The sequence below is a fragment of the Meles meles genome, chromosome 20 (genome assembly GCF_922984935.1).
Source record: "Meles meles chromosome 20, mMelMel3.1 paternal haplotype, whole genome shotgun sequence".
Classification (NCBI taxonomy): domain Eukaryota; kingdom Metazoa; phylum Chordata; class Mammalia; order Carnivora; family Mustelidae; genus Meles; species Meles meles.
The window spans coordinates 7,000,048-7,018,004 of record NC_060085.1 but is presented as its reverse complement, the minus strand read 5'-3'; the positions used below and the strand labels follow the sequence as shown (position 1 = coordinate 7,018,004).

Sequence of the window (17,957 nt, the reverse complement as noted above, 5' to 3'; positions counted from 1 at the left end):
ACTGCTTCCTCCTCTCTCTCCCTGCCTGCCTCTCTTGCCTACTTGTAATCTGTCTGCCAAATAAATAAATAAAATCTTCAAAAAAAAAAAAAAAGAAATATACCTAGATATGTAGATGGATGACAGACTATTAAGAATCCAATTTGAAGGATGCCTGGGTGGTTCAGTTGGTTAGGGATCTGACTCTTAACTTCGGCTCAGGTCATGATCTCAGGGTTGTGAGATCAAGCCCTGAACTGACTGCACGGGGAAAGGAGCCTGCTTGAGCGTGTCTCCCTCTGTCTTCCCCTCTCCTCCCCACCTCTGCTCAAAAAAGAGAGAGAATCTAACTTGATGTATTAAGGCTTTTGAAAGCAATGGAACACTAGGGCCGTGCTGTAACCACAGGTGTATTACAAAGACTCTAGGGTTGCTCTGAGTGGGAGAAACTGGAGGTACAGGGACATTTAGGAGCCTGCTGAAGTAACAGGGGAAAAGATGATGGGGACCTGACCTAACCAGTGGCAGTAATATGGGAAGACTTTGGAAGAGAGATATACTAATTTCCTATTGAAGCTATAGCATACTGCCATAAGTCTAGTGGCTTAAAGTGGCACAAATTTATTATTTTACGCTTCTGGAAGTCAGAAGTCTAAAATGCATCAGCAGGGCTACTTTCTTTCTGGAGGTGCTTGAGGATCCAAATCTATTTACTTGCTCTTTCCAAATTCTAGAGACCTCCACCATTAGTGGGAGTTTTGGTATTCAGGTATAAGATTACAAAGCCCCAGCGGAGCTCAAGAACAAGGAGGGACATTTTGAGAGGGCAGACCTATGCCCAGGTGGTCGGCTAAACATAGCCCCAACCACACACCTGCAAACAGTCATATCCTCATGTGGACTTGGCTCCAGCCCCATTTGGCCTTGGCACCATCCCTCAGCCCCCAGAAGGAGACGCATCCACCCATACCTTTCAGGTTAACAGGCTGCTGACCTCACTCTGAGATGCGGACTATGAGCAGCCAGCCTGTGATGCAACTCGTCTCTCTGATCGGTGGTCTTCCACACATAAGAATCCAGAAGGACATGTGTCCATCTGTGACTCTGGAGGCAAACCTGCTGGCCTGGTCTGACTGCAGATCTTGAAGCAGCCCACAACCCAGCTCCAAACACTGAGTCCCGCTGTAGGAAGAATCATGCCCACCCAGAGAGCCAAGGGGAGACTCGTCCATCAGTGGCCACTGAGGCAGGCCTACAGAACTCAGTCGTGCATGTGGACCCTAACGCAATTCTGTGGCACGGCTCCAGCCCCTCTCAGCTGTGTTACGGGGCCATTCATGCACGTGTGGTGAGAGAGCCGTACTTTTCCACACAACTAGGAAAACAGTTCTGCCACCTGTGGATCCTGACGAGAATCCTCATCCGAGGGCCAGCCCTACTACTGCCCAAGATCCTGGAGGCCGTCCTGTCTACCCAGGGACGGGACAAGGTTGACTGCCCAGGAACAGGATTTTCAACCACAGACTGTTACAGATCCAGGAGCATGGCTCCAACCCAACTCAACTATGATCCTAGAAGCAAACCACCAGGCCTGAGAACCAGCAGGAGGTCTTTATGGAGTGAAAGCAGCTTCTAAAGACCGAAGGAAGTGTTTGCTCCTTCAAAGGCACAGACCCAAATCAAGAGTTCGATGTTTGACTGAGCTATCCACGCGCCTACAAAATTCCCTTTGACAAATATAAAAACTTCTTTGTATGTCAAGTATGTGGTTTTCAGAGTAGACTTAATATGAATGCTAACAGCCATGTTGTATTGAACATACTAAAATTCTTCCTCATGCCTGTGATAACTGTGAAAACGGCTTTTCAAGTATGCTAGAATATTGCAAACATATAAATTCACATTTATCTGAAGGGATTTATTATGTCAATACTGTTAACATTCAACAGGACAAACTGAAGACCTTAAAGTTCATTAGATTTCAAGCAATCAGCTGACTCACCTTTAACCCTAGTGACTGCTAGATGGGGCTTGGAAACGAATGAATTAATAAGTCACCTTCCCGTCCATGAGACAAATTAATTATTTTCTTTAACTTCCATAACGTTGATTTAAACTAATAAATTTGGCATTTTTGGTGACGTTAAAGAACAATTAAATATTTGTACAATTAAAGGTGAAACATTAACACAGCAACAGAGGTTAACAATTCAGTCGATGCATAAAACACATTCGATGATGCGCAAGGACAAGACGTTTCTCTTTTTATTGATGAACTGACATACAATAATTGATTAGTTTCAGGAGCACACAGTGATTTGACATATATACACGTCGTGAAATGGTCACCACAATAAGTCTTGTTAACAGCTGTCACCATACAAAGAATGGTGAAATGTTACATTGACTATATTCCATATGCGGGTCCCTGACATCTCCTGTCTTACTTATTTTACAACCGGAAGACTGTACTTCTTAATCTTCTTCACATGCTTCGTCCATTACGCCCCCACTTCCCTCCCCTAAGTCCTGAATAGATGGGATCACCCAATCGTGTTTAAAAATATCTCTACTTACTGCAAAAACGCCACCCAATAACACTCAAAATAAAGGCCTAAAAACGGGATGGACCGCTGGATTCTCGGGCTTATCGATACGGAGCGACGACTTTACAGGCTCTAGGAACTGCGGGGAGGGAGGAACGAAACCTTCCACTGAGCAGGCCGTTGGGTTTGTCCAGGTGTGTCCTCCCACCGCGCAAACTGCAGCTGGGGCTCGCCCCACGCCACCCCGGCCCACCCCGCGCACGGGTCCCGCCGTCCGCCCGCAGCCGCGCCCAGGTACCTGGTTCCAGCCCCGCCGTGGCCTCCCGGCCGCATCCCGGCCTCAAACCTAGCCGCAGCCCAGCCCGCCATTCAGCCCGCGAATGAGGGAGCCACAGTTAGGCGGTCTCAGTGGAAGCCCCGCCCCTCGCACTCCCGACAGGAAGCGGAAGTGGCGTCACACGCCCGCGGGGTTCTCTTCCGGCTGCCTTCTCTGGACCGCGTTCAGCGCTTGGAGGTGGTAGTGGTCAGCTGTGGGCTGGCTGTGGTAAGGGTGGCGTGAAGGGGAGTGGAGGAGGAGGGAATGCAGGGAGGGGTTTAGTCAGGGTCGCGGATGGGCCTGCTGAAGGGCCGGGCCGCGCGGTGCGCATCCGCCTAGATCGGCCAAGGGGCCGCTGAGGCCGGCGGTTCCCGCCCGGAGCCGCTGTGGACCTGCTGTGAGGCCGCCTCCGTGGGGTCTTTTGTATCCACTGCGCAGGCAACCTATGTGACTTTTCTCAAGGAGGTAAAGAATTTCAGCTGTTGGGAGTGACCCAGACTCCGCCTCCTCGGGACCTGACTGGTGAGCATTGGGAAAGTTGGCTTTGTCACGCTCGTCCTTTATTTTGGACACACCGTGTCTTAGTCGGAAGGTACTGTGCTTTCTCGGACGTCACGAGTGGGCGTATTTCAGAAGCTAGTGATACACGCGTGCACAAGTCTCTGTACTACAGAGGAGCGGTTTTCACCGACCTTAGCATCCTTCCCTCCTGAACCCGTCCGTCCCCACCAGGTTTCAAACTAGGGGACCCCTGGAGAAAAGAACGGAGGCTTTATTACCCCACTTTTAAGTAATTGAATTTCACAATTACAGGACGTGTATTTTCCCGACATTTTTGTTTCCAAAGATCTTAACCTAAAGGAGACGTAAATACTACTGCTCTGAATGCGGTCGAAGTAGGTTCGCCCATTTTCGCATTTTTGCATGGTTGCGCTCTCTGGATAACGACATGTATTGAGAGTAAAAAGGAAGTAAATTGCAGGCGTGATACCTGACCTTTAAATACTCGGTAATGTTGGCGACTGGGTGGCTCAGTTGGTTAAGCGTCTGCCTTCGGTTCAGGTCATGATCCCGGGGTCCTGGGATGGAGCCCCACAGAGCAGGGAGTCTGCTTCTCCCTCTGCCTGCTACTCCCCCTGTTTGTGCTCGCTCTCTCTTTGTCAAATAAATAAATAAAACCTTTCCAAAAAAGTGAAAAAAAAATACTGGTAATGTATCTCCTAAGGATAAGGACATTTTGCTACTAAAACAATAATACATTGATTTCACCCAAGAAAATTTAAAATGTTAACTGATATGTGCTCTGTGAAAACTAAAATCCTATACATTGTCTCAAAATATGTTTTTGAATATTTTTTGATCTATGACTCAGTCAACGTTTATGTATGACAATATATATGTTTACTCTTAGTCTCTTTTAAGCTAAAGCAGAGCTATTGTTTCTTCGTAATACTGACTTGGAAGAGTCACATGTTCTTTGAGAAACTCATACTTTTGATATTTGTGATTTTATTTCCATGATGTGTTTAAATGTTTTCTTCATCTTGTAATTTTGTAATATGGTAATTCGGTCCGATATGGAGGTTGGTAAACTTTGTGTCAGGAAAGGCCAAGGTAGTAATGTCACCGGGGGGCTCAGGGTTGCAAGAGCACCTGTCTCTGGGGCTCTAAAACAGACCAAGTTCGGCCACTGGTCGCTGACAAAATCAAAGACAGAGAAATGAGTGGTGGTGAAACAAGGTAGAAATATATATCAGTGAGGCCAATACCAGGAAGAGAGGGACCTAGTGTCTCAGAAGGTTGTCAAAGTTCTGAAAATACTTCCAGTTTTTTATAAGGTGCATGTGGGACAGAGGTCAGTGCGTACCTGCAAGTGAGCAAAGATCAGGGCCGTCATTGCCTTGGAGTCAGTCACATGGGCTCTGCTAGCTCAGAGCAGTCCTTTAAGCTTGAGCAGGAAGTTTCAGTTCCCATCAGAGATGCTTTGCCCTTTTGGACTTTTGCCTGAGTTAGGTGATGAGCTGGAAACACGACCTTAATCAATTAGAAAGTTTGGGGCCAAAATGGAGGTAGATGCAGTCCTCTTTCAGTGACTACATTACGATTTGTTGGCCGTAAGGCCGGGAATTACTCAGCTCTGCCTTGGTAGTGCACAAGCAACCATAAACCTTAGTAAATAAATGGATATGGTTTTGTTCCAATAAAACCTGATTTCTAGAAACAGCCCTGTGTTTTTTAGTTTGCCAGCTGTTCAGGTCCAGAAGCTTCAAAAGATCTTTCACAGACTATCTTGTGGGTGATATGTACTTCATATTATGCTGCATAAAGGAGTTATAATGTGGGGCGCCTGGGTGGCTCAGTGAGTTAAGCCTTTGCTTTTGGCTCAGGTCATGATCTCAGTGTCCTGGGATAGAGCCCTGCATTGTGCTCTGTGCTCAGCACGGAGCCTGCTTCCCCCCGCCCCCCGCCTGCCTCTCTGCCTACTTGTGATCTCTCTCTCTGTGTCAAATAAATAAATAAATAAAGTCTTAAAAAAAAAAGGAGTTATAATGTACATCAAGTATTTTATCTCCCTCACAGTCCTTATTAACTACTGCTCAAATTTAGTTACAATCTCATGAAAATCAGTTACCTAAAGACTAAATTGTAAAGTTATCCTGTAATAACTTGTGCATTAGTGAAAACGAGAAGGATATAGATGAACTAATTTTTTTGAAGCATTAATCTTTGTATTTCCTCCTGCAGTGTTGGTATTGTTTCTGGATTATATTGGCCAGTGGTGGGGAATTTCAGGATACTCCTTTCAGCTTTTCCTACCATAATGGTCCTTACCCTATGGGTCAGAGATAAGGAAATTCTGCGAGTTGCCAAAAATTCCAATTATATATTTAGGTTTTAGGGAAAGAAATAAACACAGGGTGGGGGCTTGCTGCAGCTGGGTCCAGTCTGCATTCACTGAAGGTTAAGATTTTTTAAGAAAAAAAATCACCTCTTAAGTCTCTGCTTTGGTGGTGTGCCAGAATGATATTTTGGATCCTCAGGAATTATTGTCCTCTTAGAGACTGTCTGAATATTTCCTTCTCCCCCATGCATAGTCACTTGTAAATGACTGTACATCCTTTTATGAAGAGCCTGTAGGAAGGTTTATAGTGTGACTAGTGGTGATGATGCAAGATCCTTCCTTTGCCGAAGGAGTCCCAAGTTTGTGATATGGCCTGTGTCTTGAAGTTGGGTAGGCGGCTGTGATTTTCCACTGTGGTCAGTCAAATCTGAGTTTTGGTTACTGTACTTGAGGTTTCTAGTTACAGACATCAAATAAAATTCTAGTACATAGGTTGCAAACTGGACCTTGGGCCAAATCTGGCCTCCACCAGTTTTTGTAAATACAGCTTTAGACAAACTTAACTGTACTCATTGGTTTACATTTTTTAAAAAATATTTTACTCATTTATTTGACATAGAGCACAGGCAGAGGGAGAAGCAGGCAGAGGGAAAGGGAGAAGCAGACTCCCCGCTGAGCAAGGGAGCCTGATGCAGGGCTTGATGCCAGGATCCTGGGATCATGACCTGAGCTGAAGGCAGAGGCTTTAACCCACTGAGCCACCCAGGCGTAAACCATGTAAACCATGGTTTACATATTTTCTATGGCTTCTTTGAAACCACAGAGACAGACTTGCGTTTATATAGCACAGACAGTATTTGGCCTGCTGTGCCTGCAATGTACAGTATGGACTGGTAGAGCAGGTTTGTTGAGCTCTGCTAGAATAGGCTGCGTATCTATTTCATTGCAAGGGACCAATTAGGCTGGGATCAGTTAGCCACTGCCAGCGATTTCTGCAGCCAGAGCACTCTGATTCCTGTTTCATTCCCACTGCTCTTGATGGTTCCCATGCCTACTTTGTCTTTGGCAATTAAGTGCCGCCCACTTGGTTTCTGCCACTCTGGCTTCTCATCGTCCCCACTGAAATCAGGGAACTCAGTGATCGTATAGCACCTACAGTCGTACCTCACCTATCATGGAGAATAACCACGGAGGCTTCTAGGATGGAGGCCATCTACTTACCCTGTTTCTCCGTACCCTTGTGGAGACTCTTCTGTTCCCTCAGTGTGGAGTGGGGGGTGGGGCTGTGTATCACACAGGATAGATCCAGTGCCCCTTTACATTTTGTGGCGGAATTTCTGACATGTGAACTTGCTACTGTAGGTCACCATTGAGTCTATGGTAGCATCCAAGCAAGTAAGCTGTGAGAGCTTTCCCCGCATCTGTGAGGTAGTATATATTAAACCCAGACTGTCATTATAGTAAGTGCCCCCATGTCGATGAATTTGGCCCAGTTTATTGTTACATTCCACACTTACGGGTCTGGCATGCTATAGTTTATTCCCTGTTAGGGTACTCCGGTTTCTTCTACATATTATCCTAATTGGAACTATTTTGTTGTACAGGCTGTTTTATCTTGCTCTGACTTGTTTCCCTGTTACCCTGGACTATGAATTCATTATGCCACTAGAGGCAGTAGCAGGTAGTTTGGGTGGATCTTGAAGAGAAGGAGCATTTCCTTCTAAGACTTCTGCCCCAAGTGAGAGTTCTTCTGTATTTTTAAGCAGAGGAAAGCTCATTTCAGAAACCAAAGGGCAGGAGACTTCCTGATGAGGGAGAGTTGGTGTCTTGTGGATTTGAGATTGTGACTTTCATCTTGATCTGACTCAATGTCCCCATTCATTTCAAATCTCATTCTTCCGGTATCAATGCCCTAATTTTCACGTGAACAACTAGTTGATATAGACACTCTAATTGTGGTTGTAATTTTGCCTGTGCAGTTAAGTTTCATGTTTGATTTTCAGCAGTGTCAGTCCTATGGCCACAAAAAATGTCCTTTTTAAGAGCTGTCTTGAGGCTTTGTGGTTATCAGACCTTGATTTGAGCTTGTCTTAGTAAATATGAGCATGCCATTTTCTGTGCAACTCTAGTCATAAGACTCTGTCTCTCACCACAGTCTTTGTAATCATTACTGAGGTAACAGCTAAGCCTAGCATTCACTTGGATTCCCAAGGCAAGTGCTTCTGTGTGCATCTTCCGAGTGAGCCGTAGCGCTCATAATGCAGCTGAGTGTCTTTCAAGGAGCTCAGCATCTGGCTCCAGACAAAGACTTGATGAAATCAACCCCCACATCTCATCTACTCTGTAGATAGCATTTGGGCTGCCGTTCTCTGTTCAGTTTATTAAAGAGAGTCAATAATGTTCAACACAGGAGTTGTCCTTTAAACTGTATCAGGTTAAAAGATAGAAGGAAGCCTTATTAAGAAAGGAATAAAAATAAAATAAAAGCTTGGTGAAAAACAGAAGTTGTAATGATAAGGAAGTTCTGTGAAAAACTCCTAAAGTCAGTGTGAAGGACAGGCTGATTTGGCATTGCTCCTTTGCCAGGGCAAGGGGCAGTGGGCAAACTTTGATTGCTTTGAGCCTCAATTAAGACCCTCCTGAGGCTGTTGAATACTTGAAGAGCCTTCTGAGTTTTCTAAAATCCTTCCAGCATTATTTTTCTTAAAATTTTGGATCCTATTTAGAACAGCCTTCCCTTTTTCTGTCATATTACCCAAGAAGCAAACCAAAATATTTGTGTATACATTTGTATTTGTATATAAGATACTCTTTATTTTTTCATCCATTTGAGTTTTTGTTTCATAAGCACCAACAAACGGATGTGTCCATTAATAACTGAATATCTTGTCCCTTGGGAATAATGGGCCATTAAGCCCCAGGACATTTTCTGTATATTTTACCGTTTTCTGCATAATGCCTAGGACAGGACACAATTTCTTAATTATTTGTAGAAAGAAGGAAGGAATAAGCCTATTAGATAAATTAAAAGGAGGTGCAGGGCTCCAAGCCACTCTCAGCTCCATGAAGTGAAGCTTAAGGGTGTTACCAAATTAAACACTTCATTTTTCTCCTCTTCATAATATCCAGCAGTATTCTAGGCCAGTCCTGGTGAATGGAAATATAATGTGTAGGCCAAGTATATGATTAAAGCTTTTCTGTAACTGCAATAAACAAAAAAGAAGGAAATCTTATGTAATAATATACTTTATCCCATCTACTGAATATATTTCAGCATGGAACCCTGTATAAGAATTGAGGTATTTTAAATTCTTCTCATCATACTAAGTATTCAGAATTCACTGGACACAAAATTTTCGTCAGATGTATTTTATGTGTTTGGCTCATGTAATAAATACAGTTGAGAAAGATGTATTTAAGTTTATGGAAACATTTAAGTTTTCTAATAAACCTGCGAAAGTTTAAAATTTAATTAAAAATAAATAAAATCTAAAATCCCGTTTTACTAACGGCATATCAAGTACTCAATGGCACATGTGGCTGCTGGCTACCCGAATGGACAAGGCAGGTCTAGAATGACGTCTGCTCATATTGGGGAATAAGAACCTCAGGATCTCGAACATTTGAGAGACGCCCGTCTGCATTCAATTGTGGATCTCTTTTTCTTTCCTTAATTGAATAGTATTGGACCAGTGATTAGTGTTCTGTGAATGTAGCTTTATTAGCTATTAAATAGGGCAGATGATATCTACTGTAAAGGGTTGTTACAACAGTTAGGTGAGCTGATACACATACAGCTCCTAGTAAGACAGATATCTGTCATATGTCCGTTGTAAGGAAATGGTAATAGCTATTACTGACTTTCATGCCAAAGATTATAACATTTTTAGTGAATTTCCCGTATATCCTCTACTGAGAGAGAGCTAATGTATGATGTTTGATAATGGATTAGTAATGCTTACTGATTGATGATTGATATGAATGAAAGGTACTCTGGGTAACATTGTGCCAAGAGTAATGAAGACTGCCATATTTACTCAGATTTTTAAGTTGCACTGAAGTGATCTTGGCATCAAATTTCTCATCAGGCAAATTTCATCACTCTCCCAGGATGGCAGCCATTGATCTGACCCATGGTAAGTCATTGTTGATTCTCATTTTCAGATGAGTCTTAAAGGTAACCCCTACACAGTATAGGGCCTGGTTCTGGGCCTAGGCAGTCAGGCTGCTGGTTCACTTAGAAAGAGCTGAAATAGGCCAGAGAATGCTGTTACCTAAGTCAGCTTCCTGATGTGTGTGCTTTGAGACTTGGTGCTGCATAATCCCATTGATGAGTTTTACTGTCTTGGGCAAATAAAGAATTGGATTTCCCAGGGATTGGGTTTCCATACCTGTAAAATAAGGTGATGACCCCTTTCTTCGTGGGTGGTACGTCTAGCATGTCCCTTTTATGGCTCTGGGTGAGGGAGGGCTACTCTGATATTTTATGGCAGTAGTGTATATCTCTGTGAGATTTCTTGAGTGTACAGGAATATATGGAAATCTCAAACTAGGACGGAATGATTTTTCAGGTAGGTGATTCTGGTCATGCTGCATTTTTTTTTTTTCCTCCCAGATCTTTCTAGAGATCCTTTTTATCTGCCTGAGGAAAAAACAGAGGCAGAAAGGATGGTGGCTGTCTGGCTGAAAAATTATCAACAGGTAATAAAGCATATCAATCAACAGAATACCATACTTATATCCACTAGGTGGATACATTCCTTCTAGGCACATCTGTGTTCTGAGCTTCCTAAAGCAAATAAACCCCACACAAGGACTGAATCCCCAGTTGCTTTTTCCCTGGAAGTGGAAACTCATATTGAAAAGGGATTACTCTGAAAATAATCTTAGTATTTCACTAATCACCTATGAACCTCATGGATAACAGGTACGTATTTCCACCTTGCTATGTGTTCTGACATCGTAAGGAGGGTGTATCTTTTTCAATGAATTTAGTCATTCTCTGCTGTTTATCAAGGATCTTTAGTGTGCTTAGAAGTCTACTGCAATGGAGGGAAATAAGAACTCCTACTCTGGTTTTTCTGAGATAAGATTAAAAGGTGCCATTAAAGCCATAAGAGTGGAGATGAGCAGTGAGTGAGTTTAGACGGGAAGAAGAGGACCTAGGACCATAGAACTGTGGGAGGATGAAGAGAAATCTCATAACCAGGCATAGGTATCGAATCTCCGTCCTCATTCTCCCGTGAACGTTGGTGGAGATGTTTCTTGTCGCAAGCCAACATGGGTGTGATGGTTTAGATTGCAGTGACCTTCGAGGATGTGGCAGTGGACTTCTCCCAGGAGGAGTGGCTATTACTGGACCTTACTCAGAGAAACCTGTACAGAAATGTGATGCTGGAGAACTACCAGAACCTGGTCGCAGTAGGTAAGTCTGCCAGCATTCCAGATGTGTGTCATGTACTTACTGTGTTTCCAGCCTTGGTGATGCCCTCTGAACATAATTGGAGAAAAGAGATACATAGTCCCTGCACTAACAGGTTATCGTCTGCAATGCATGTTCTATAAATGTGGCCCTCTGTTTGGAATTTACATTCTTAGACGCCACTTTTGACATTCTGAATTATAAAGCTGGGGTTGTCGCCCCATCTTCTGTGTTTCAATAAGCCATCCTGCTGATTGTGATGCACTCCAGCGTTTGAGGACCACTCCTCTAGTGGTTTCCCCATCAGAACGAAGATCTTTCATCATCTTAATTTCCTATTTGAGTATCTTTATGCTCTGTAAATACTTATATACATTCAAGTTTGGCTTTCAGGTGTCAAGAGATAACTTATCTTTTGTCACAGAAGGGGAGTATTTGCCTCTTTTGGTCCTTTGGGGATAATTTCATGGCTTTCATTAGAAATATCGTTCTGGATTCATTGGAGGCTTTGTCTTCTCTTGTATGAGTCTCTCCTGTTAATGTACCTTTTCCTGTGGACAGAATATCAACTGTCGAAACCAAAGCTGATCGCTTGGTTGGAACAAGAAGAGCTGAGGACAGTGGAGAAGGGAGTTTTCCAAGGTGAGTGCTGTTAACAGGCCTAACTGGTCAAGCTGAAGGATGGCATCTTTGCAACTTTAATGTGTAAAATTTTAAGATACATTGGTCTCAGAGGGATGAAACCATTTACCTCTGATGTTTTGGGATATGTTCAGGTTCCTTCAGTCTTTTACTTAAAATTCCTATGATCTTGCAAATGACCTGTTCTGATTCTTCTTGAAGTTTATCATTTTGGTGTATCCTCCTTGTCCAGGTATTTTTCACATGTCTACTTGGTAATATATTACCTTGATAATATTTTGCTATTGTTTGACATCATGTTTGATTTTCAGAAAATTATTTTTTAGTAAACCACTGAAGTCTGTCCCTACACACTTATTGTCATATTTTCCCCATAAACAAACAGGTGAACCTTTTTTCTTGTTATTTCACCATTTTTAATATGAAAATAAAGGAAATTGAGTCTTAATTTAAAATTGTTTAGTGGTGCCTGGATGGCACAGCCATTAAGCATTTGCTTTTGGCTCATATCATAATCCCAGGGTCCTGGGATTGAGCCCCACATAGCGCTCCCTGCTCAGCAGGAAGCCTGCTTCTCCCTCTTCCATTTCCCCTGCTTGTATTCTCTCTCTTGCTGTTTCTCTCTCTGTCAAATAAATAAAATTTTTTTTTTTTTAAGATTTTATTTATTTGGCAGAGAGAGGGCATAAGCAGGGGGGAACTGCAGGCAGAGGGAGAAGGAGAAGCAGCCTCCCTGCTGAGCAGAGAGCCTGACATGGGACTTGATCCCAGGACTCTGGAATGGTGACCTGAGCCAAAGGCAGACACTTAACCGACTGAGTCACCCAGGCGCCCAAATAAATAAAATCTTAAAGAAAAAAAAAAGAGAAAGAAAATTGTTTAGCCTATGATTTTTTTCCTGCAAATATTTAAATTTGTGTTTTGTTTTACTTCAGAATGGGAAACACAGCCTCAAACGAAAGGGTCAGCATCTCACCAGGATTTTTTTGGAGGAAAAACAAAAGTAAGATTGATAAGTGACATTTTTTATATTCCACATTCAAAACAGATTGGTCTTCCTGTTATAGAATTCAGTGCAGGTGTGAGATACCCGAAACAAATGGCATTCACCAAAGACAGAGTAATTCGGAGATACTCTGAATATGACGACTTGGCATTTATAATCCAAATCTGTCTTGAAAATTGTTGCTCTCTAGGTGCCACAGGTACACATTCCCAGATATGTAACTTGTCATTGAGTCTTTTTAAACATTTTCGTGAAATTTTAATAGAATGATCTTAAGAGTAGATGGCATCAGTTTTTGGCAGACAGGTTCCCTGGTTTAACTTGAAAGAAATCAACAGGAACTGTATTTATGTAATGAAAATGCTAAGAGTCTTATCATCATCATGTTTCTTGCATTATAAGGTTGAAATTTATCATCAGTCTGAAAATCCTGTCGTCATCTTTCATCCCTTCCATCAACAGGAAAGGAACCGCCATGGAGCAGAACTCTCTGACTGTGAGCAAGGTGGAAAAGTCTTGAATAAACATTTAAACCTTAAGACACACGTGAGAACTCAAAATAGAGGGAACAGTTTTGAGTGTAATCAGTATCGCAGTGGCCTCCCTAATCTGCAAAAGAAAAACTCTGCTAGAGAGAATCTTTCTGAGTTGAATCAGTGTGGTAAAGTCTACAGGCGGACTCCACATGCAGCGTATGAGAGAACCAGCGTGGCAGAAAAGACTTTTGAATGCAGTGACTGTGGGAAAACGTTCATTAGTCGCTCACACTTTCAGGCACATAGGAGAACTCACAATGGAAGAGATTTCAGTGAATGGAAGCAATTTATAAAAGCTTCAGTTTTCTCAGCAGGCCAAAACGAGCCTGTGCAGACACAGGCTGCTCACGAACCCCATGAAGGTAAACAGTGTGGGAAGTCTTACGCAGATTCCAAGTGCCTCGATAATCGTATCATTCGACTTCACGGTGAAAGAAAACCCTTTGAATGCAGTGAATGTAGGAAAGCCTTCACTACATCCTCACGCCTTTATGTGCATTTGAGAATTCACACTGGAGAGAAACCCTATCGATGTAAAGAATGTGGGAAACACTTCCAGTGGCCCTCACTCCTTCGTAAACATGTTCGTACTCACAGTGGTGAGAAGCCCTATAAATGTAAGGAATGTGGAAAAGCCGTCAGTCGTTCTTCGGTTCTTAATGAACATTTGAGAATTCACACTGGAGAGAAGCCTTATAAATGTAAGGAATGTGGGAAACACTTCGCTTGGCTGTCAGTCCTTCGGAAACATGTTCAAACTCACAGTGGTGAGAAGCCCTATAAATGTAAAGAATGTGGGAAAGCCCTCAGTAGTTCCTCAATTCTTAATGAACATTTGAGAATTCACACTGGAGAGAAGCCCTATAAATGTAAGGAGTGTGGGAAAGCCTTTACTAATTCCTCACGACTTAGCGTACATTTGAGAATTCACAGTGGAGAGAAACCCTATCAATGTAAGGAATGTGGGAAAGCTTTTGTTTGGCCCTCAGTCCTTAAAAAGCATCTACGAACTCACAGTGGAGAGAAGCCCTTTGAATGTGGTGAATGTGAGAAAGCCTTCAGTAATCCCTCATATCTTAAGGAACGTTTGAGACCTCATACTGGAGAGAAACCCTTTCAATGTGGCGAATGCGGGGAAGCCTTTAGGACTTTCTTGTATTTTAATAGCCATTTGAGAAATCACTCTAGAGAGTAATCCTATGAACTTAAGTACTGTGGGCTTTCACTAGTGCTCTCCTGATTTGACATTTAAGTATTCACACTGGATAGAAACCCTGTTAATGTAATGAATACTGGACAAGCTTCACTTGGTCTTCCAACCTTCATAAACTTATACAGATTCAAAGTAGAGAGTGACCCTGTGACTGTTACGGACTGTGGGAAAGCCTTCACTACTTCCACATTTGAAGTCACACTGGAGATAAACCCTATGAATGTAAACACTGAGGAAAAGCCTTCACTTCAAGCCAAACTCAACGTGTAAAAATTGATACGAGAGAGCAACCCCTTAAACGTAAGGAATGTGAGAAAAGCTTCACGTCGCAGTCATGACTTAACACCTTAAAACGCACAACAGATTGAAGACTTACGTATGTAATAAGAGTGACAAGGTCTGTTATTCCAGTGCATTTCAAAAAACAAAACACCCACGTTGGAGGGAAACTATGAATACGAGGAATGTGGAAAGGTCTACAGGTGTCCTGTTGAATACATGAAAGAACTCACTAGTTAGATGCCTGTGAGGTTAAGCAATGTGGGAAAGCAGTCAGTGTCTCACAAACCGTGTTGGAGGAACACAGTGAAGTTCAATGTAAGAGCTGTATGGGCCTCGTTTATAGGCTGGCTTCATGGATCTATTTTCAACGTGCGCCACTCTGCCCTGACCATTTGTGGGAATGGTCTGGCTTTCTGCCCTTGAAGGCAGTGCTAGTCCAGTCTAGTTTCTAGACCTGGTTTGCAGCCTGGCCCCACATGGGACTACCACCGTTAGACTTACCGCTATGTAGGCCACCTGGATCCTCTAGTTACACCGACCTTGTCTAATACCGTGAAGATGGTGAGCGTGTGAATCAGTTCCTGCTCATAGTCCCATCTACAGTGCGTCATGCTCGTGAAGGGGAAGGACAGAGGTCTCTAATTTCCTGAAAATGTTCTCTCTCACACCTGCTCTTTCTGGGTTAGGAAAGACTTAAGAATTAACAGTGAGGTTATACACCCTGATCTCATAGCTCTTGAAAGAGAGCAGCACACCTAGTATTAGGTTAGAAAATACTTTAACCTCGGGCAGAACACGGAGAGGCTGTTAACAGGATGTTCTCTTTGTTCCCAAATCACCACAGCCTGGCAGAACAGTTAGGTCCTTTGTGCTCAGAAACAGCTGCACTTGGCATGTGATGTGCTGATTCGTCTACACCACTTCAGATGCTGTGAGGTGGGAAACCTCGTGAATAGGACAGGTCCTGATACTCTTGTTATACTTGATGTCCCACTGGCAGTTCCTGCAAGTGGCCTTTGGGCAGAGACACAGAATCTATCAGAACCTTGGTTTAATTTTGAGTTAACACATTCATATGCTTGTAATACTTGAGCAGCCTTTAGTTGTGTCATGGGTGGCCTTGGAGGCTACAGCAGCTTACTGTCACTTCCCTTGTAGCTTAATCAGATCAGTGGAATACACTCCAACCCATCAGGTTTAATGATAATTCCTGATCAGATGTGACCTGGGGGTTCAGTTAGTTAAATGTCCAACTGTTAATTTCAGCTCAGGTCTTAATCTCAGGGTTGTAAATTCAAGCCCTGCATCGCGCTCCAGGCAGGGCATGGAGCCTACTTAAAAAGAAGTGACATGGGTACATTCCTGTATGTTCGTGTTTGGTTGAGATTGGGATATGAAATCATCTGAGTATGGGTATAGTCCTAACTGCATTGTGTGTATTGCAGTATATAATACACTGGCCTTAAGGGATGTTATCTCAAAACGCACAAGTCCTAATTCCAACAATCTGATACCCTCATCAGTAACATCTGTGTGTTCCCGTAACGATGGTAGCTGACTTCTGTCTCACCAGGATCCTCTTTTCATACTCTCTGGTTGTCTCCCCCTTAATGTCTTTTATATGGGGAAATAAGAAGCATGAAGCATTTTCCACCTGTGGGTCTCACTACTCCATCATCTCCTCTTCCTGTGGGAGAAGCCTGTGGCAGTCTAGCTCAGTTCTGCTGGAGCCATTCTAACCGGAGAAGCTTGATTACCTCAGTGACACGCACTGTCACACCCATGCTGAACTCCTTCATCCAGCCTGGGCAACAAGGATGTGATGGGGTCCTGGGTTCTCTGCCTGGGAGAGATGATGGTCCATGATGGGATGCCGGGCTCAGAACCAAGAGGACATTGAGGGCCCCAAATGCAAATATTGTGAATTTAAGTTTTCTGGTTATTATTCTCCCATAATGGATATATTTATTTTACTCTATTCCCAAAGCACCTATGACTTGCTTCTATTTGTCTTTGTTTCTCAACAACCTCTTCAGTAACTACTTTGTTACCTTTCTTCCCTAATTAGAGCACCAAATTTCTGTCTTGGTCAGATTTCCTGTCGCCGTTCCTCAGATGTCCAACATTAGATATGAAGCACCACATCAAACGTGGCATGGTTTTCTCAAAAATCATCCTCTGAAATGTTGATATTTGCATTCATTTACTTTGGTGTTTTTTTCATATAAGTGGAATGAAAAGGGTACTACAGTTGTAGTTGAAGCACTTGCCATATAAAAACTGCTGTTTTATGTATATTATTTGATGGAATTCTTGGAGATACTTTCTATTTACCCCATTTTTCATAAAAGTTTGTGATTGCAATGGATTCTACCCTGGACACAAAGACATATCTGATATATTGCCTCGTTCTTTGCCTTCTGTCCTCTTTCTTTCATTCCCCCTTTCCTTTATTATCTTTGTTTAATTGCACTTTTATTTTCCATTATTGCCAACAAGACCCAGGTGGAAACTACTTTATCAGTGCATGACTGGTGGAGGAAAGAACAAAAAAAGTGAATGTTTCATGGATAGAGTATTTGTTTGGGAATATGAAAACATCTGGAAATGGATAGTGGTAATGGTTGCACAAAAACGAATGTACTTGATGCCAACTGAATAGAACTGTACACCTAAGTGTTTAAAATGGTTAATTTTGTTACATGTATTTAAACACAATAAAAAAGTGACAAGTGGAGATTATGAGATTTCTGATAATATCTTTAATTCCATAATGTAATTGATGATTCTTGTTAGTTTTTAGAGAAATATTTTAATATTGGCCCTTAACAGTCTAGACCACAAAGGAATCCAGAAGGACTTGTGTCCAACTGGTTCCTGGAGGTGAGCCTGCTCACTTTGGTCTCCCTGCCGATCTTGAAGCAGACCACAACCCAGCTCCAGATACTGAGCCACAATGTAGGAGGAATCCTGCCCACCCAGAAGTCTCACCCTTCAGTGTCCTCTGAGGCAGGCCTGCAGAATTTGGGTCATGGATGTGGACCCTAAGTTAGCCTTGTGACTTGGCTCCAATCCCTTTCAGTTGCAGTTTGAGGCCATTTATGCCTGCCAGGTGATGTGTTAGGAGCCCTACCTATCCACATAACCAGAAATACTACTGCTATCTTTGGATC

At 42.9% G+C, this 17,957-nt stretch overlaps 1 protein-coding gene across 6 annotated transcripts; it reads left to right on the top strand.

Moving 5' to 3' along the window:
- The first annotated feature begins 3,022 nt into the window (after positions 1 to 3,022).
- Positions 3,023 to 17,170, top strand: LOC123933164 (zinc finger protein 501-like). 6 transcript variants are annotated; one of them, XM_045992158.1, is made up of 7 exons: positions 3,023 to 3,069; positions 9,772 to 9,819; positions 10,299 to 10,384; positions 10,982 to 11,108; positions 11,667 to 11,747; positions 12,683 to 12,750; positions 13,216 to 17,170. In XM_045992158.1, exons 2-7 carry the CDS (start codon positions 9,795 to 9,797, stop codon positions 14,482 to 14,484), a joined length of 1,656 nt encoding a protein of 551 aa, XP_045848114.1. In that variant the 5' UTR covers positions 3,023 to 3,069; positions 9,772 to 9,794; the 3' UTR covers positions 14,485 to 17,170. The 6 variants fall into 6 exon arrangements, with proteins under 6 accessions (XP_045848114.1, XP_045848113.1, XP_045848115.1 ...); XM_045992157.1 differs by lacking the exon at positions 3,023 to 3,069 and adding an exon at positions 3,121 to 3,363; XM_045992159.1 differs by lacking the exon at positions 3,023 to 3,069 and adding an exon at positions 3,121 to 3,363 and having other exon boundaries at positions 9,725 to 9,819.
- Positions 17,171 to 17,957: the final 787 nt, after the last annotated feature.

Bases quoted from the DNA above. Each gene is read 5' to 3' on its own strand.
- LOC123933164 (XM_045992156.1), top strand. From the start codon at position 10,271: ATGCTGCATTTTTTTTTTTTCCTCCCAGATCTTTCTAGAGATCCTTTT. The intron at 10,385-10,981 runs GTAATAAAGCAT...GTGATGGTTTAG, and splicing joins GGCTGAAAAATTATCAACAG to ATTGCAGTGACCTTCGAGGA. The intron at 11,748-12,682 runs GTGAGTGCTGTT...GTTTTACTTCAG, and splicing joins GGAGAAGGGAGTTTTCCAAG to AATGGGAAACACAGCCTCAA.